The sequence below is a fragment of the Mixophyes fleayi genome, unplaced genomic scaffold (genome assembly GCF_038048845.1).
Source record: "Mixophyes fleayi isolate aMixFle1 unplaced genomic scaffold, aMixFle1.hap1 Scaffold_29, whole genome shotgun sequence".
Lineage (NCBI taxonomy): Eukaryota > Metazoa > Chordata > Amphibia > Anura > Limnodynastidae > Mixophyes > Mixophyes fleayi.
This window is the reverse complement of record NW_027446953.1, coordinates 3518310-3539558: the sequence shown is the minus strand read 5'-3', so window position 1 is coordinate 3539558 and position 21249 is coordinate 3518310. Positions and strand designations below refer to the sequence as shown.

The following is a 21249-nucleotide window of genomic DNA, read 5'->3' as shown; positions in this document are numbered from 1 at the left end:
ATAGTATTTTTTGCGCTGATTTCAAATCTGTTTGCCAATTTATGTGTAGGGCTGGATTTTTAAGTAACATGCTTTTAAAAATAATCCAAATTTGAATTTTCCTTTAATATTCACAATATAATACTTAAGCAGTTGTTAACTGAAATAAAATTAACTTTTAGTGTTTTTTTCTGCTGTATTTAGCTGGAAGAACAACCGTTTTTAGTATCCAGCAATAATCTACAAGCATATCTGGATTCCATTTTCCTTGGTAACGAATTTCCATCGTTGATATATCCTCGTCGAAGCATTCACCATGTTCATTACTTACATCTCCAAGATTTTCTGGGGAAAAGTTCAAATGCGAATCAGATAAGTTTAGCTTCGCTTCTTTAGAGGAGGTAGCCGTGACTTGGACAGCATGGACTGCATCCTCTTGCGCAGAAACACAAGTGGATAGGTCTTGGATTACCTGAGATATGGTTTTTATTTGACTGGCCAAAATTTGAGCAGGAGATGGTTGAATATCTTCCATTTATCTGGTCCAAAATCCTAGAATCGTTTTTGACTGGTGAATTGGAGTCTAAAACCTACTATAATTGATTTCTACTTTGCTGGTAAATCTAAAATTAGGTTAACATTTGTTTAAAGACTTGAGGGGGCATCACTTCAATTTCCACATTGGAACATCAGTAAGCACAGCCAAACATTTTATCAAGCCTGTCTCCCCACGCATCATACTACATGTGCCAATAGTTACCTCACTGAGAATTTGAAATAACACTACATCGCTAGAATGAAGCGGCAGATAGACATGGATATGATGGGAGGAAAGTCCAACAGAATTCTGATACACTGAGATCTAATGTGCAAAAGCCAAAATTCTTCATGGGTCCCCTCCACCTCTCTGCTGCTGAGGAAGAAGGGTAGGCCTAGACTTTTTTGTACAGGGGGCAATTTTGCATAGCCACGTTCCTCCTTCACTCTGGTGACCCTTCCCCCTTTGTTTATTTGATTGGACCTCACAATTTAAAGGTATGAAGTTTGCTGGTGAGGGGAGTGGGTGGAGGGGGGGGACAGTTGCCCCGATCACCCCCCCCTTGGATCTGCCAGTGTTTGTGAATGTGCCTCCTTATGCCATTTTCTAGTAATTATCTGCTATGTGAGCCGCTCTCTGAGCATCCTCTCCCAAATGACTCACTGCAACATACAGCGATCAGCCACAACATTGAAACCACATGGCTAATACTGTGTAGGTCCCCCTCGTGCTGCCAAAAGAGCTTTTGACCCATCGACACCATGGACTCCACAAGACTTCTGAACTTGTCCTGTGGTATCTGGCACCAAGACATTAGCAGCAGATCCTTTAAATGCTGTAAGTATAGAGGTGGGGCCTTCATGGCTCAAACTTGTTTTTCCTGCACATCCAACAGATTCTCAATTGGATTGAGATCTGGGGAATTGGGAGGCAGAGTCAACACCTTAAATTCCTTGTCATGTTCCTCAAACCATTCCTGAACAATTTTTGCAGTGTGGCAGGGAGCATTATCCTGCTGAAAGAGGCCACTGCAATCAGGAAATGCCATTGCCATGAAGGGGTGTACTTAGTCTGCAGCAATGTTTATGTAGGTGGTCCATGCTAAAGTAGCATCCATATGAATGCCAGGACCCAAGGCTTCCCAGCACTGGATTGCACAGAGCACTGCTTTATTTACCATTGTGCACACTGGCGCCATCTCTTTCCTAGGTAAATGAGGCACATGCACCCGGCAGTCCACAGGGTTTAAAAGAAAACGTCATTCTTCATACCAGGCCACCTTCTTCTTGCTTCATGGTTCAGTTCTAGCGCTCACGTGCCCATTGTAGGAGCTTTTGATGGTGGACAGGGTTCATCTATTCCTCACTTTGGCAGTAGGTGGCAGCATGTGTATAGAGCACAATAAAGGAAAGAGGAGGAAAATACAACGAAAGTATGAAAAGCATAGTTAAGAAAAATAATATATATACAAACATTATTACACTGACAAAGCTCACATTGTAATATTTACCACCATGTCATGACATTTTTGCCTCACTATTCAGCTTCACTATTCAGCTTTCTGCACTGTATGCATAAAATTAACATTAAGCAAAAATTATAGCCTGCAATAATGGTGTCAATTCATTCTGCTCTGTGGTGTGGTTGAGGTATAATACAAAGGAATTCCACACAGAATACTTATTCCACCAGCAAAACATAAAAATTCTGCAACAAATGGTGAACGAGGTGAATATTTTACAGAACAGGTTTGAAAATTTTGCACTTCTCTCCTGACATAAGTTGCGTCACCCACATATAAAAACCCACAAGTACATTTGTTGTATGATATGTAACATTGTTTCTCCAAATAGACCAAGATTTGCACTCTTTTACTATTAAGAGAACTCAATGATATAAATGTACACACAAAAGGTAAAATATTTGTTTTTATCTTTTGCGTTGTCTAGTGTCAGCTAGTTTGAGATTCTAAACTTATAAACTTAAGTGGCCTTAAAGTTCTTTTCGATACAAAATAAATTCTCATTTCCAAATATATGGTATATCTTATTTGGAGATCAATTATTACATTAATGATGCTACATCGTTGATGTTTTAGAATTGTTTTCTATATAATTTTTAGGATAAATACTATAGTAATAAAAAAAAAAAAAAAAAGAGTTCCTATCCAATATTCTGTGCCCCACAAGACTCTGTTCTCAGCCCTCTGATATTCTCACTTTACACCTATTCTCTTGGTTAACTAATTTGCACATTTGACCTTTTTTACTGCCTTTACGCTGAAAATGCCAATATCTACCTCTCCTGCCCTGACCTCTCCCCTTCTTTTCAACCTTGTGTGACTAACAGTCCTCTTACTTCTGCCTGCTAGATTTCCACTGTGCATCTATCAATTATGAAATCCCTTATCACTCCTGATCATACTCTCCCCGAGTCTTCAAATCTTTAAATGTTCACTCCCAGCCATAAGAACCGAAGAAATTTGTGAAAGAGGGGATAAACTATCACACGTCTCCATCTTATCCACCTCAAAATAATCATTTGTATAGATGCATATAAGGTGGATGAGAATGATTGGGTTTCATGATAATATTTTTAGAGATATAAGGGGCAGTTATCCATACTTACCTACTTTTGAGACCAGCTGTCCGGGAGGGGGTACGTCGAGGTGGCATGGCCATGCATGATGCGCCGTTAGGCTCCGTCCCCTGTCAATCTTAGTAAATTATGCCCAATCGTAGCAGGGGGTGGGGCCACGATGCCGCGGTTAGCCCCGCCCCCACCATTTACAACAACGGGGAGATGCTGGTTCCAGGATTTTTGCCTGCTCTCTCGGGAGTCCGGGAGAACTCCCAAAAATTCGGGAGTCTCCCGTACATTCCGGGAGAGTAGTCAACTATGCAGTTATCTGAGAAAACAATTTAAACTGCTAGTGTGACAAATCTTACCTACCTCCTAATGTCCCTTCCTGGTATCAATGCCATCCACTTTTGTAAATATTTATATTATTATTATTATTATTATTATTATTATTATTATTGTTATTATCCTTTAATTATAAGGCTGTATGATATCTACACCTTTAAAACATCATATGGTATAAAAGCACATAATAATATACTATGTGCATACAGGTATACATTTGGAGCAACAGAAATATTTGTGATCTACTCAATATTTCAAAGAGGGTCAGTTTGGAAGCAGGGGGTGCATTCCTCTTGAAGAGGAATGTTTGGAAGATATGATAGTGTTACAAGTACCACTGTAGCCTCTAAAGAACAACAGATGAACATCTACAGTGTCATAGATGAATTAAGATATTAAACAAGCTTAAATGAAGATATGCCTGATTTCCCTATACTGTCACTAATTATAAAACATACATTGAGATCAAACAAGCAGTATACTGGGAGACAAAAGTAAATGTTCTAATGAATAATTTGGATGGACCAAATATAGATTGTGTTTAGTCATGTCTTCACATGCAAGGGATACTGCCAGGAAACCCGCCCTCCAAGCCACAATTATTGTGCACATCAGATAAGCAGATGGATTAGGACTGTGCTCAATGTTGGTGTAGCCAAATGTAAATATATATTTATGCTGATATATTAAAAGTAGATTTAGATAAATTACAATTTGTCAAGACTTTGCCAATAGATATATACATGATTTGAGCACAGTGGCCGGTAACCTCCAATACTCATTAGCAGTCTCTGTAAATACTGCAATACACTTCACTATCTATAGCAGGTGTAACAGGAACAGCTGGTTTGATCATTTCAAAGTAGTCTGGGAATGAAGTAGCTATAGATCATGTGATAAGTATATGAGGGGGCCCCACACCCTGCTACTAATGCTGAAATTCACAACATTTTATAGTGGGATGGAGCTGACACCCAAAAGCACTGACATCGAAAAATCATCATTTACAGTCCACCATAAGTCTTAACTTTAATGACCCGGGGCAGTAACCATAAAAGTGCACAAACGTTAATGCAGTCACAGAACTTAAGTATGATCTTTATATCAATATGTATGATATGTTTTAATTGTATTAGCTGGTTAGGTATAACTGTTGATTGGCCTGTATGAATGAAATCACTAGTCAGTACTGGTATCTTATTAAGCTCACTATGCTATGTTTAGGACATACTTGCCTACTTTTGCAGGCAGCTTTCCAGGAGGGGGTCCGGCGAGGGAGGCGTGGCCATGTTGGGGCACCATTAGGCCCTGCCCCAGTCAATTTCAGGCAATTTTAGCCAATCGCAGCAGGGGACGGGACCACGATGATGCGCTAAGCCCCGCCCCCCGCCATCTTCAACAACGCCGAAATCTCGATCCGGGGTTTTTGCCTGCTCTCTCGGGAGTCCAGGAGAACTCCTAAAAATTCGGGAGTCTCCCGTACATTCCGGGAGAGTAGACAACTATGGTTTAGGAGAGTGAAGGTCATATAGCAAACATACAGATGCATACACGTACAATATATTTATTAGGACAGGCAATTCATAGAAGAGTGTAGAGATCATTTTCTATGCTATCTTATATATTATGTGTTCAAACTATGTAATTTTCGTATTCCCTGTTTACATGTTTTCATGCATACCACTGTGCTACTTTGTTATAAATACTTTGTTGAATAATGGAAGCATTGATTTATAAGAGAAAAAAAAGACGCTAAATATCTGAGTGATTTTTCTACCCCTGCATACTATATAGTTTGTTAAGTTTGTTTAATGTGTATACTGTAGATTTGTGCAAGAAGTCTTCTCAAGTAGACGCCTGGTGGAAGCATAAACCTTTCTACAACCCATAGACTTCAGTCAGAGAGACCATAGTCGGTTGGAGGCCCAGTATTGAAGGTAAGGAAAATAAATACTGATCTGTCCATACTTATTTATTAATGTGTTATACTTACATTAGAGCGTTCATTGACCAGTGCATGACATCGTCTGTGATCCATGGGTTACTGGGCAGGCAGCCAGACATGATGGGGTCATGAGGCAGATACTGTTCACTGAATTTAAGGAACCTACAAGATAAATGCAAAACGATGAGCATAGTGGGTCTGATTCATAAAGGCACGGATCTGTCGATTTTGAGCATACTGTACGTAAAATCACTCTGCGCATAGGCAAACCGAGTGGGGGCTTTACTAGTGCCTGGAACTCCCCCTCCCTCCAGGGGTACTGTATGCTTGAGGTAGCTGGATGCTGCCCCGGGACCAGCCACTTTGCAGCTTGTGTGCAGATCGTTTCTGTCTGCACTGTTCACAGCCATCTCTCCCCAACAAGTATTGAAAGCAGCAAGAACAGGTAGGAGAGAGCAGGAGAGTCTGCCAACTGTTCTGACACACTCAGGACTTTGTCCTTATTGTAGGGTCTCTTGGGAGGTAGGTCCCGCTTCACACGGCTCTGCTCAAAATGGGAGAGCTGTGTGTCCCTAACAGTAGTGCACGCAGCATTGCCCATGTATATGATGGGGATAGGAAGAGTTGGAGAGCAGCCAAGCGCTGTCTAAAATTATAGCCACGCCCTGAAGCATGCTGACCACACCCACTGGCAGTGTGGCGTGGAAACCCCTCTCTACAAATCCTGCGTTTGCGCCTGTGTAAAGCGAATGATTCCAGAAATTGTTGTAATTAAACACATTTTTCTTTTTTCCAACAGTGTTTTTCGGAAATATTTTGGGGAGAATAGCACCTTATTCTTGGACCCGTGCTGGTTTTACGCTGTCAGAACTCAGTGATTCACATTGTATCTGCCGCAGACGTGTCCCAAGTGCGTAAGGTGTTCTTAATAACAATTACTGTCCCTGTCTGAAGCTTAGATTAAATGAATAAGGGAGGAATGTGCCCATGGGATTTCAAAGAGACTTAGACAAACTCTATGAGCTTGGTTCTACTCTAGGCATTGAAATCAAGAGCAGGCATGTATTACAGTCGCTTCAAATATAGGACATCAGTTTGCAGACAAAGGTATGTGTAGCCAATCGGTATGTAATCTAAACGTAACTGGGTCTGTCTACCACTGACATGTGCCAGGTACATGTGCCAGTTAGTGACTGGTGATAGTATATATGTATTTTCCTCCTTCTTGCTAGACTCCTTCCATGGAGATACGGCAGACACTCGGGCCTTTAATCAGGTGTAGCGGTTTGTGTGACCAAAAATCTCACTTGCTCACTTGCCTTAAATATCCATATATGTAACCATTCTATGTAGTTTAATCAAAAGATATTTTCACAAACCCTATTTTCATCGAACAATTTGTAACCACGCAGAACAATCTAACTATGATGAATGTAACATAGTGAGCATACGCTGAAAAGAGATTGCTTCATTAATTAATCTGTCCACACACACAGGGATACAAATGTACTACTGGTGTCATATTTTTAATCCTGAATGATCATATTTCTGATTTAACTTTTTGATTTAGATCTTTTATGCACCAGGAACCTAAGAGATAATTGTAATATGGTTGCATCACAAGAAACAATCATTGTGTGTGCAGGCAACGTTAGATACCAGGGGTCTGATTCATGAAGGCACGTATCTGCCGATTTTGAGCGTATAGTCTGCAAAATCACTCATGTGCATGTCCAGAAGGGGAATAAACGTCCATGAACCCAGCCCTGTCCGCTGTAGGCTTAGTAGTTCTTGTGCAAAGTGTTCTTATGCAAAGAACACTTTGCATTAGAACTACAAAGCCTACAGCTTACTAGGATTTCAGGGGCGTGGGAAGGGCCGTTATTCCTAGTGAATGTACAGTAAGGACATGCCTAACTCAGGCACGTTCAAATCCAACTCTGAGCGTCTCGAAGTTACTTGTTTTTCTGCCGCATCTCTTGCTCCAGCAACAGGACTAGTCTAAGTCCTGATCGGTAGTGATGACGGCTGTGTATGCATGCTGTAACATGTGTTTGCAAGCACATGCAACTGTTAAAATGTATTTTATGTTCAGCAGACATTTACAACATTCTAATAAATGTATTTCATGGGAGAAGTTTTATCATTTATGCCTTTATTATTATTATTATTAATAACAGGTGACATTAATTCCATTTTTTGTTTATCCTGTTCGTTCTTTTGTTAATTTATAATCCACATAGCTTTTGGACATAAGGGGCCTGATTCATTAAGGAGAGCAAAGCAACAAAAAGAGTATATTAGATCCTAGACAAAACTATGTTACAATGCAGGGGGCACATTTTAAATTTACCTCCCCCCTCCAATGCAAAATGGTTTTGCCAAGGTGCAAAGCTACTCATTTTTTTTTTTTTCCTTTCCTTAACAAATCAGGCCCAATATGCAGTGTTTTCTGCAGAGGAGCACAGCAGACCTACACCCGAATACAACAGCGCACAAATCTTGAGATCCGTGCCTTGATGGATTTAGGAGTACGCAAAGCCTAAATATGTGCGTGTAATACTGAAGCCGGGTTTGTGTTCAGAATCCGTGACTTGATAAATCAGGACTCATGTCTGCAAATTGGGTGTAGCTGTAAAATAGACAGACAATCAGGAGCTGGCTGGGCAGGGGAACAGGGAGGTATCTGCCACCTGCATTTTGTTTCCTTTAAAATGTTCCTAATAGGCTGCTGAGTTGAGTCTTGACCCTCGGGCTAAAATTTGCCAGCCCTCCCCTGCAGACAATGCTTTGCTTGTTTAACACAATTTCTTGCTAAATAAACAGGATGGTTCCCAAATAAATGCCATGCAGCTCACCCCTCCAGACAGATTGAGGATTTCACTCTTGTCCACGCCATTGCTTTTTTGAGATAGTCCAGCTAATGTAAAAATGACAAAAATATAGGCAAAGTGAGCAAAGTTCTACTTAGATTTTCATATATGTTTGCATGATTATATGTTGACACTTTTCTTCCAGAACACGCATGTCACATGTCCACATGCCTAAGGCACTCCACTCGGCGCTCACCTGACACACACGTGCTTGTCATCGCGTGCTTAGCCCCGAGATGATGAGCATATTACCAGTACACAAGCATGAGGTCTGAACACCTCTGAATTTTACACAGCTTAGCTATTTACCCTTGTTTGCTTGTGTCTGGATCCTCTATGTTTTCTGCCACTGACATAATTATGATTTTGTATATTAGCTGCCTGCCCAGACCTCAGTTCTGCAATTCTTTTGTCTGTCACCAATTACCTAGTGTGCTTAGATGGGGGAGGGGCAGTGACCTGTGGGCAGGGCCTGATTAAGGGTTCAGGAAGCCCTAGGCTAAGACGATCTTTGTAGCCCCTGGCCTTCCATGCCAGGCAGGCCCGGCGCTCCCATTAGGCAAGGTTAGGCACTTGCCTAGGGCGCCGGGCTCTGGAGGGCGCCACAGAATACTAAATGACTTTAAAACTGTGCGGCGACCGCTGACCATACCTGTCACGGCCGCCGCACAGCATTCAGATGCACGGGGAGACGGGGGAAGAGGCTATTTTGTCACCACCGCCGCCTCTCTGCTCCGTCTCCTCCCCTCCACTTACTAGTGTCAGTGAGTGGAGGGGAGTAGACGGAGCAAAGAGGCGGCGGTGGTGAGACAAGGTAAGGAGAGACGGGGTGAGGGGTGCTAAGGGCGCCATGGACCCTAGCACCGGCCCTGATGCCAGGCTAATGCAGTAGGTTATAACAAACTGGTTTTAAAATCTTCCTTCACCCTCCCTCCCACCACGTGTATTTTGAAACTCTGCTCCACTCGACTTTTTAAAAGGGTCACTGCAATCTTTGTCACTCATTTCATTAAAATCAGAACTGTATAGCAGGACGGAGGTGTGAATGAGCGCTACTGAGGATAAAGATGTGAAGGGGGAGAGGAGCTTTCAGTCTGTTCCTGTTGCCATCTTTGTCTCTCCTATCTGCTTATCCTCAAGCACCCGCTCAGGGATGACTCATTATCTGCAGCCTTTGCCATAGGAATATGTCAAGATTAAAACCCTAATACATTTTCCTTTCATGTTTTCTTTTCACTTTGGAGAACAATGATTCTCTTTTTTAAAATGAATTTCAGTTTATACCTCTCCCTGTCACAATTTTGCACCCCCCAAAACTCTTGCGCCCCCAAGAGCCTTGCACCCTAGGCTACAGGCTAATCAGCCTATTGAATAATCAGGCATTGTGAAGTCCAAAACTCTCTTGTTGGGTCCCTGGTGAAGACCTAGGTTTCCACTAGAATCCATGCCACGTCAATCAGTAATGACATAGTGAGTCCACATCTTAGTACCATATACCAGACGAGAGGATATAAATAAAGTATTGCATTTTATTTGGTAAAATTAGTTATTTTATTAAATGATATTTGGTTAAATGGCAGCAATCACCCAAATGTCATTTACCAAAAATGTATGTATCTATAATGTTGCACATGGAATATGATCATTATTGTTAATCTTGTAATCATTAAATAGTCAGTCAACACGCCCACCAAGCTCAAATTATATTCTTATATCTCTAAACTTCTCCCCTGTGAAACAGTAGCATCCTTTCTCCAAGCCTCCTCCAGACTTCAACCATCCATTGTACCATCGTTGTACATTGTAATCTCTGCCCATGACTCTCCCTGCTCTATGAACTCTATTATCCATTTATATTCCCACCATTTGCCCTCGCTCGTCCATCCTCACTGACCTGAGCCGACCTCTGGAATCCCCCGTTTCTTCTTATAACTTTTTCATTCATCCACAATCCTTCGTCATCTTTTCCACCCCTTGTTATCGTCATAAATCTCCACCATTTCTCTCTTATAATCACTAGTTTGTATCCATTTATCATTCTCTATAACTATTCACATTTGTCTTCCAACCTACGTAATCTATATTTTCCATACTTTCTACTCTGTAATCCACCTTCTCTTCCTTATGGTTTCTATCATCCAATCTTCTACAGCCTTACATTTGTCTTACATCTTTTCTCCTATATGAAGCCCGTCATCTATCCTATTTCCCCGATGGATTCTATCATCTATTATTTATCTTCCGTAAGATATTCCATCCAGCCTTTCCCTACCATGACCTCTGTCATCCTTTCTTTCTCATGCATTACCCTTGAAATCTATCTCATCTCTTTAATTTCCAATTCTGTAATCCATCCTTTATTCCTAACTTCTGTCATCCACCTGTCCTCTAAACCTCTGTCCTCATGTCCACCATTGTTCAAATTTCTGTGATTCATACTCTAAATCTGTCATCCACTACTCTAATCCTCTGTCATCCTTCCTTCTCCAAACCTATGCAAACCTCTGTCACCCATAATCTTGTCCTCTAAACCTCTGTCCTCTATCCACCTGTTCTCCAAACATCTATCCTTCTGTCTTACAATCTTCTATCATCTATACTCCTATCTTACAATCTTCTTTCATCTATCCTCCTGTCTTACAATCTTCTATAATATATCCTCCTATCTTACAATCTTCTATCATCTATCCTCCTGTCTTACAATCTTCTTTCATCCATCCTCCTATCTTACAATCTTCTATCATCTATCCTCCTGTCTTACAATCTTCTATCATCCATCCTCCTGTCTTACAATCTTCTTTCATCTATACTCCTGTCTTATAATCTTCTATCATCTATCCTCCTGTCTTACAATCTTCTATCATCTATACTCCTTTCTTACAATCTTCTATCATCTATACTCCTGTCCACAAAACCTCTGTCCTCTATCCTCCTGTCTTCCAAACCTCTATCATCTCTACTCCTGTCCTCCAAACATCTATTCTCCTGTCCTCCAACCCTCTATCATCTACAGTATACTCCTGTCCTCCAAGTCTCTGTCCTCCACCCTCTGGTTCCAATCCTCTATCATCTATACTCCTGTCCCCCTGACCTCTGTCATCTCTACTCCTGTCCTCCAAACTTGCCATCCTTCCTTTTCCAAATCTTTGTCATTCATCCTCTCTCCTACAGCCTCAATAATGCCTTATGCCTATTTGAAACTGTGGTTTCTAAGCCCTGTAATTCATCTTCTGTCCACTAAACGTTTGCTATACTTTATTCCTATTTAAAACCTCTGTCATTCCCCCACCCCTCTAAGCTCTGTCAACCATCTTGTTCTACAAACTTGTCATAAACTATCCTCATATTTTTACTCCACACAACAAACAAAAGTAAAAAAAATAACAGCTTTACATGAACTTTTAACAAGTGTCAAATAATCAGATCATACTTACTTCCCTTTTGTAATAATCAGCATTCTTTCCCTACAAAATATAATTATAAATGTCACAGTTTCTACAAAGCCACATCGTCAAAAACTTGCAGTACTAACACTCAAACAAGGTATTATTGCCCTTGACTGCTAAATGAACAATGTTTATGTAATACTTCTGTTACAATGAAACACATTTCACTTTGCTTGTTACGGATATCACACACATGGGCAATGTCTCTTATTAAATGAGACAAAACAATCCTACATTTATATAATATATCATAGTCATTTTGTTACCATATACATGATACTTAAATATTATAGGTAGACATCTGGGGCCTGATACATGAAGGAACATAAATGCCGTATTTTGCATAAAATCACTCTGCGTATGCCCAGACCTGGACTATATGTCAGAGAACGCAGCAGCATCCAATTAGTCTTTGAGAGCAGAGGACCCTTACGACAGCCTATGATTTCATGGGCGGAACAGGGAGCGGGCTGGGCGTATGCACGTAGTCAATGTACAGTAAGGACGGGCCAAGCTCGAGTGCACGCAGCGACATCCGATTCAAAATTTGGGCATCTCTAAGGTACATGTTTTCTGTCGTATAACTGGCACCAGCTACAAGTCGGGTGTCAATGCGATTACTAGTGATGACGGCTGTGTATGCAGCTAGAACATGTGTTTGCAATCAGGAGCAGATGTAACAATGTATTTTAATAACATGATGATAAATGTACATTAATGACTGGTGACAATCATTGAATACTTTTATTTATTTTGTTTCTGTGTTTCTGCTGGGACTTTAAATTCCACATACGTATAGGATGCATCCATCAGTGTATTGTCTGTTAGAGTAGAGCGGACCTAGATCCGTGTTCAGCAAGAGACGTAACATCAGGTCCATTTCCTTGCTGAATACTGATGTGTGTATGCCCCGATGTACGAACGTCTTAAAGAATCTCAATTTACGTTCGTTTTGCGTGCCCTAATGAATCAGGCTCCTGATGTATTTACAGCGGTAACAATGTTTAATCTGTACCTCTAAACGCAACCAGAGCGTTTTTTTTCTCATTTTTAGACCCACAATTTTTGGGCACTTTAAAGAATTTCAGCCTTAGGCTCTCTGACATTGCTACTTTATATGTTGTACAACTTGACAATAAAATACAAATGAAAGGAAATACAATGTAAAATAGATGGACTTACAAGTTGCGTTCGACCCGAGTAACAGTTTCCTCTTTCTGGCCCACAGTCCATCACATTTAAACACCCGGCCTGAAATAGATGTGGATATTTTTTTAGCATTTTTAATGCATTTTGCAGAACAGAAGAACAATTTCTTCACTTTTCCATCCCTCCTGTATCTAATCCAACTTCACCTATTTTATTAAGCTTTAAATACTTCTCCAAGAAACCTCTTTTCAGTCCATATCATAGACAAAATGATGGGGGGGGTTCCTAGTGTCTGGAAACCCCCTCCCAGCATGGGACACTGTATATTTGAGGTGGCTTGCCTCATGTATATGATGGGGATTAGAATTGCCTGTGGATATGATGGGGATAGGAAGAGTTGGAGAGCAGCCAAGCACTGTCTAAAATTATAGCTACGCCCCCATGCATGCTGGTCACGCCCACTGGCGGCGTAGCGTGGAAATCCCTCTCTACAAATCCTGCGTTTGCCCCTGCATATAATCCTATCTTTGTGTTACTTCCTCATTCTGTGCTGTCTGTCTTGTAATGGACAACCCCCAATGCCATCCGAAGTTTCTCAAACTCCAAGCCTATTATTGATGTCATCAGGGCCGGCTGTCTGACAACCCATAGACCCAAGCCACTGACTAAGAGGCATTCACACCTCATTATCACTATTGAATTAACAGTTGGATGCAATATGAAAACAGACAGCTCTGTTTCAGGGGAAGCCACCTTTGAAAATGTCATTTACATAGTAGCCCTTTAAACCAATGTGGTGCCCACTGAGTATGATATAGGCCACAGCAGAGATATAATCCTGCCTCTGGCCTGCCATGTATATTATATTTCTCAGAACTGACTTATCCTGGAAAGGAGCTGTCCACTAACTTATTTCCATTAAGAGAGCAGGGGCAAATGCAGGATTTGTAGAGGGGGGGTTTCCACACCACGCCACCAGTGGGCGTGACCAGCATGCATGGGGGCGTGGCAGACAGTGCTTGGCTGCTCTCCAACTCTTCCTATCCCCATAATATACATGGGCAATGCTGCGTGCACTACTGTTAGGTGCACGCAGCTCTCCCTTTTCAAGCAGAGCCGTGAGAAGCAGTGGCAGGGCCCAGCCACCTCAATTATACAGTGCCCCAGGCTTGAAGGGGGTTTCCAGGCACTAGAACCCCCCCCCCCCTCGGTTTGCCTATGGAGAGTACCCTAAAACTCTACCTAACTCTTATTTTTATTGTAAAGTTGTGGAAAAATCAACTATTTTTTAAGCACTTTAAGCCCTAACACACAGTTGGTGCCTAGTAAATTAAAATGTTGTATTCCTATAAATATTGGATCAGCATAGAAGATATCTACCTCCACTGTGAGCAAAAAATACTATAATTATTAAAATGCAATAATTGCGCCTTATTTATACATCATGAATATATAAAAACAAGACAAAAACAGGTGTGGCTTTAGCCGTAGATGGCATTAAAGCCATATCTAACACACACAAGAATATTGTAATTCAGCAAATAGGTAGAGGTGAAAATAATATACTGAGTGAAGTTACCATTAGACTGCATGTATGTGGAATACTACATGTATTTATAAAGGAATCTAAAAGATCATTCAGTTCTTTCAGTCCTCTAGCGATCCGTAGCATATTTACCAACTGTGCAAAACTAATGAAAGTAAAGATTGCTCAAAACTTGAGCAACTGGTCTATATTCTCTATGTAAAACGAACAGCAATAAAATGGTAGACTGCATCTCACAGGAACTGTAATTTATTTATTTATTAACAGATATTTATATAGCACTTTACAGGGAATATTTAATTATTTACATCAGCCCTGTCCCAATGGAGCTTACAATCTATATTTCCTAATGCGCGCACACACACACACACACACACAAACACACACAAACACACACGCACACACTGGAATCAAACCTAGGACCCCAGTGCTGTGAGGCAGTAATTCTAACCACTGTGGTTTTAAATAGGGAACATTTTTACCTTCATCGGCCGTTTAACTCTAATAAATGATTATACTGTTCTTCTATAGTTGAGTAATAATATTGAATTAATAATTAATGCTCTCTTTGTGATGGTTACTGTACACTATCAAAGAGCTCTGCAGAAGAAAATGTGATATTCTTAACCTTTAAAAATTAAAATCTTTAATCACACAGCCACATGACAAAGTTTTCTATCCTTCCTGTGAAAAGTATCTTGCTAAATTAAATTATGGTTGAACGGGTGCCAAAGAAAAGAGACTAAATTTAGTGTAAGAAATAGAACTCTAGCAGCATGCTGGAACACGACGGAAACCAAATTATACACATCTAATTACATACCGCTCACTAAAACCTTTGCTTTAATAAATATAATTGCGTCAGATAGGAGCTTTGAAGGATGTAAATGAGCTTAAGGATGGAACAGGACATCAAAGTCGACTGAAGGTCCCATGAAAGCGCCAGGATTGATTTTTAAATGACCCCTGTGTGTAGCGTTTGGTATTTCTGGTTTCCCCTAGATGAGAAATGCAAACAGTGCGGCCTGTAAAACTCAGCCCTTAGATTAAAGAGAGCGTGGGAGAAGGAATCTGTGATAGCTTCCTGAGTGGGATAGATGTGGTATAGGGTGTTGTAATGACTCAGGAGCTGCAGCTTTGTTCCATTTGAAATAAATGACAAGATTATAGCAGTAACAAATAAATAGATTTCTCTGCAGTTTTTGGACCCTGATATAATGTCCCCCCTTCTTTTAAAAAAAATAAGGATGTCAGAGGCCACTGAGGACCATATAAAATGATAAGTCACAGTCCTAGGTTCATCATTCCTTATAATACACAAGTATCAATTTGAAACAGAGCAAGTTGGTTGTAAGACACTGAACTGTACCGAACATTCCATCGCGGAACACTGACACAATGAGTCATGTGACGCAAGTGACATCGCTGCTCACCAGGTATCAAGCTATAATTTACAGGGGTGACATCACCACTCTCCAAGTATAAGCTATGACATCGCTACACAGGAAATATAAGAATATAACACCTATAGGGCGCTATGTATGCTGATCAATATAGACAGCTGCTGTGCATTGTGAATGTCTCTCTTTATTGCACCCTCCATGGTAAATACAATTAGGAACACACATACAGAGAGTTTCCGGAATTTATACGTCCCGAGCAATTAACAGGTCCTATCTACTATATAAATGCCTAGTGGCGTGTGTGAAAAAAAATAAAACAAGCTGTAGCGCCACCTGCTGGGCAGAGTTATACACTGACCTATATATTTCTTGAAAGAGAAGTGACAGTTGTGAGTGGTTGGTGGTTGCCGGGGGAGACAGTGGGGAGTTTTTAACACCTTAAGTAGCTTGATGAAGGATGTGGCGATGAAGATGAAGGATGAGGTGATGGAGAAAACTGATGAGGTGGTGACATGTGGACAAAACCACGTTAAAAAAGGGCGCTTGCGTCCGGAAGTAACGCTCTTCCCCTGAGGAGGCCTGGGCTAGGCCCAAATGCATGACAAGAACCTTTTTAACACCTTAAGTAGCTTGATTTGACTAGAATGCATGAGTATCATGCACGGGTTAACCTGTACCTGTATATGTTGACAAAATATTGCTTTTCCGTAATAGCATCACCCAGACTTTCTTGCTATAGCTACTGCGTGGAGCACTGCTAAACAATTTACTACAATTGGGGATGCCAGAGGCGGTGTGGGAGGAAACACATGGATCATTATAAATTAGTATCTGGAAGAAAAATGATAATCATATATTATATTTAGGTATGTAACTCTCTAACATTCAGTCGGATTAGCTCCGTAATAGCAACAGAGTTGGACATTTGCCATCCTTGGGATCCTGTTGGGTGGTATGTCATTCCTTCACTTACCAGCAATGTGGGGACAGTCGGTGGTATTACCAAATCCAACTCACCGATGGTTTGCTGATAAGCCAGTAAGCCTGCTCCTGACATTCAATCACAATGCGGTCCCCTTTACGACGCTGCTTAGCCGCCCTATTTGAAACAAAGATAACACAGAAATTAGGCCAATAATACATTCACGTTTATAATAGGAACTGAACATATTAATAGGCAAACTTGTGCCATAGAGGTCCTCGGTTAATTTTTTTGACATATTATACTAATAATTTACAGATTACCCTACCGAGAGATCTCTAGCATAATTTATACTAATACAGATACTTTGACCCCTTATGAATTGCTTCAATAATAAACGCAGGGCCCTTTATGACATTTCATGCTACTTTAAAGTAGACCTGTCACCTACAAACAGTGTAGGCAGACATTTTGTAGGATGAACCAGTAAGCAGCCAATTTGATAAGAACTAGGAGGCACCACTGAAGCACTGCCTGACTAATATTCATAAAGCCTGACTAATATTTGAAAGGCCTGACTAATATTCATGAATAGACTAATATTCATAAGACCTGACTAATATTTATAATACCTGATTAATATTCATAAGGCTTGACTAATATTTATGAATCCTGACTAATATTCATAAAATCTGACTACTATTCATAAGGCCTGACTAATATTCATGAAGCCTGACTAATATTCATAAAATCTGACTACTATTCATAAAATCTGACTACTATTCATAAGGCCTGACTAATATTCATGAAGCCTGACTAATATTCATAAAACCTGACTAATATTCATGAATTTATTATTATTATTATTATTATTAATAATTTTTATTTATAAGGCATGAATAGACTAATATTCATAAGACCTGACTAATATTTATAATACCTGACTAATATTTATAAGGCTTGACTAATATTCATGAATCCTGACTAATATTCATAAAACCTGAGTACTATTCATAAGGATTAATTCATAAGGCCTGACTAATATTCATGAAGTCTGACTAATATTCATGAAGCCTGACTAATATTCATAAAACCTGACTAATATTCATGAAGTCTGACTAATATTCATAAGACCTGATTAATATTCATGAAACCTGACTAATATTCATGAAGTCTGACTAATATTCATAAGACTTGACTAATATTCATGAAGCCTGACTAATATTCATAAGGCATGACTAATATTCATAAAACCTGACTAATATTCATGAAGCCTGACTAATATTCATAAAACCTGACTAAAATTCATGAAGTCTGACTAATATTCATAAGACCTGATTAATATTCATGAAGTCTGACTAATATTCATAAGGCCTGACTAATATTCATGAAGCCTGACTAATATTCATAAGGCCTGACTAATATTCATGAAGTCTGACTAAAATCACCGTGGAGTGGTGGGTGGCTTCAACATACATTTGCAAATGTGTGCAACTAAGACTTTTGCATTTTTATCTACAGTAGAAATAGCAGATCTGTTGCTGGCTATAGCAGTGTGCTGGGAGGATTTGTCTGTGTTTGTTCCTTTTAGGATAACCCCACCCTTTCATGCACCTGATATAGACTATAAATTGATTTGAGCAACTTCCATTTTCTTTAATATTCATAAGGCCTGACTAATATTCATGAAGCCTGATTAATATTCAAAAAAACTGACTAATATTTACAATGAGGCTCTGGTTTCTAGCGAACTGAGTGGCTGCATTCTCATGAATATTAATTTAGGTAAGAGAATGGCTGCCTCCACTGTGTTTAAACGACAAGTTCACTTTAAAGTGTACACACAGAGTGGGCTGAACCAATGTTTAGAAATTCACAAAGAGCCCCCCCCCCTCGTGAGAATTGGTCATAAAGTACCTCAGTGGTGTATCACTGCTTTCTATTAATATAATTTAAAGGCTGCATTCTAATAAATATGAACTCATAAAATGACTGCCTCTATTGTATACAGGTGATTGGATATTTTAAGTTTGTAAATATTTTTAAGCCACCTACAAAAATCCATTAGCCCTGGGAAAATCTGCTTCTGTAATCAACAACCTTTAAGTGACAGCAGAAGTGGGGTGTGAGTGGACCAATCAAAACCCACAATCACTCAGGGCTCTAAAAAAACAGATGCAAGGAGATGCCCTCGGGGCTATAGCCAGGGGGTAAGCCCCTGTACTACCACCTTTTATTAAGTGCTGCTTTAATTATGAAGAGCATATGTAATGCATTGCTCAATTCACTATATAACACAACTCAGTATGTATCCTGGAACACAGACACACAATAAAAGCTAACTCCATTAAATTGATCGTCTAGGCAAGATAAACCGTGAAGTTGCAATGAAAACAAAAATATCTATGCCATGAAATCAAATTAAATAACAGGGGAAAAACAACTATTTGGCCTTGCGTCTGGAAAACAAATAAGGCAATTTAATTCATGTGCCCACGACCGGAATTTGTCTGCGTGCATTAAGGAAAATATAATCCAAACTGTCATTATGCATCCGTAAAGGCGTCTGTTGTGATACTGACGTACGAGGGGCTCCTTCGTGCATCCAGGAAAATTAATGGCGATGTTGCACATTATGTTTTAATTTTTTATGATGGATTTGCATTAATATTTTATGTGTGGCTTCTGTATTAAGTATAGTGAATAAACATTTTATTTATTTATGGGGACTTAAAACACTCACAAAAATGAAGTGCGTCTAAAAGCTCAGTGTAAGCTCACGTCAACATTATGTAGGGGATCACCTTATACAATCTCACTAACCTTTAAGACTATAAGGTACTGTTTTATTTCTTTCTGACGACAGTTGTTCTGTACCAAATTCAAACATTTGTCTTTCCCACACGCTTTGTGAACATCAGTATATAATTTAATCCAAAATCCATAATGAATGTGGGTCTTTGCTATTTGTGAAATGTATAATTAGGTACATTTATTGTAATAGAAATGTATTGTATGATGGCATAATTTCTCATCCTAGACTAAACAATTGTTTTATATTTGAATCTTGAAATACCCAGGAGGATTTATAAATTTCATGTCTTTTTGCACAAAGCATGCTTTAGATGTAGTGGGCCAACTGCAGTAATTTGTGTAATATCACACACACACAGGAGGTCATATACCAGCCCACCAAAAAATATTTATATAGCATTTTTTTTTTGCACCTGCAATCACTATTTTTTTGTGTATAGATTAAAAGGACAAGATTGCATCTAATGCATAAGTACTTTATTTTGTAGATAGCTAAATAGCCAAAAATAGGCATAAAATGTTGTCATTGCTAAAATGAGATTTCCTTTGGCGGATGGGATGACATCATAAGCACAAGAGGAGGACTCGGAGTATATTTAAAGACATTTTTAATTTCACAAGATGTTGCTGAGTCTTTTAAACAAATGTACATTAATACCAGATTTTAAGGCCAACTCAGAGTTGGAACAATGAACTATGGACCAGCTACAGATGGAGCATATTTCTTTAAGGAAAATGTCTCCATCTAACATCTCACAATCTGCAGAGCCTGATCATACTCTAGTAACTAGAGATGTTTACTGACCCTCGTGTTCTGGTTTTGGTTTTGGATCTGGCTTAACTTCGTGTTTTGGTTCTGGTTTTGGTTTTGGAAACACCGCCCTTGCGTGTTTTGGTTTTGGATCCCTATTTTTTTTTCTAAAATCCCTATTTTGTTTTGCTAAAATCACATATTTTTGCACTAATTTCAAGTCATTTGCAGTCAATTTTGTCCACCTCACAGATCTCAATATTATTTTCATACACTTTCAAATAAAGACTGCAGATTTAGAAGACCAAGCCTGCCAGATCTATTATTTGTATTTCAGCAATGAAAATTAGCAATGGAGCAATGGAGCTCTCCTCTTTGTGTGTTACCTATATAGCACAGTACAATGTGACTGCAGATTTAAAAGACCAAGCCTGCCAGACCTATTATTTCTATTTCAGCAATGACAATTAGCAATGGAGCAATGGAGCTCTCCTGAATGTCACTGCTGAAATAGAAATGAATTTGTATCTGGTGATAATCTCCATATCAAGGTGCATGGCAAAATCCATGCTGGGATTGAAAATGTACACCTGCTGGGATAGAAGAGTGTATTCAGGTGTGTGGTATAATTTGTTAAAGATGTATATATAGCAAGCTAAAGGCCAGAAAACATTCTTCTATTTAATCTATATGCTGGAGCTAGTGAAAACCCATAAAAGAGCAAATATGCCAAAAATGACAGTTCTTCCAAATGACAATAATTTGTGCAAAACATGCAGGCAGGTATAGCTTTTCCTTTTGCATAAATGCGCTTATTTGTCCACCTGGTGCATCGGTACATGTCCACATCCCAGTTTTGGGAACTGGAAAATACATAAGTGCCTGTTTTTGTGGGATTGTCTGTTAGACTGGAAATGTTGCATGGTGGGAAGAGTGAAAATGTCACTTCAATGTCCTA

General features: G+C 39.6%; 1 protein-coding gene across 1 annotated transcript; it reads right to left on the bottom strand.

The window, feature by feature from the left end:
* Window positions 1-5431: 5431 nt before the first annotated feature.
* Window positions 5432-17048, bottom strand: LOC142127198 (regulator of G-protein signaling 11-like). Its single transcript, XM_075194326.1, has 5 exons — window positions 16822-17048; window positions 12889-12957; window positions 11695-11724; window positions 8246-8307; window positions 5432-5549 (listed from the first exon to the last, which is right to left on the bottom strand). The coding sequence occupies exons 1-5, from the start codon at window positions 16945-16947 to the stop codon at window positions 5432-5434; spliced, it is 405 nt and encodes a 134-aa protein (XP_075050427.1). The 5' UTR covers window positions 16948-17048.
* Between the last annotated feature and the right edge of the window lie 4201 nt (window positions 17049-21249).

What these genes read in the sequence shown, in the direction of transcription:
- LOC142127198 (XM_075194326.1), bottom strand. Translation starts at nt 16,947, where the DNA reads ATGTATTATTGGCCTAATTTCTGTGTTATCTTTGTTTCAAATAGGGCG. An exon ending in GGCTTATCAGCAAACCATCG is followed by an intron (nt 12,958 to 16,821) that starts GTGAGTTGGATT and finishes CATCTATTTCAG; the next exon opens with GCCGGGTGTTTAAATGTGAT. An exon ending in TCCTCAATCTGTCTGGAGGG is followed by an intron (nt 5,550 to 8,245) that starts GTGAGCTGCATG and finishes TTTATCTTGTAG; the next exon opens with GTTCCTTAAATTCAGTGAAC.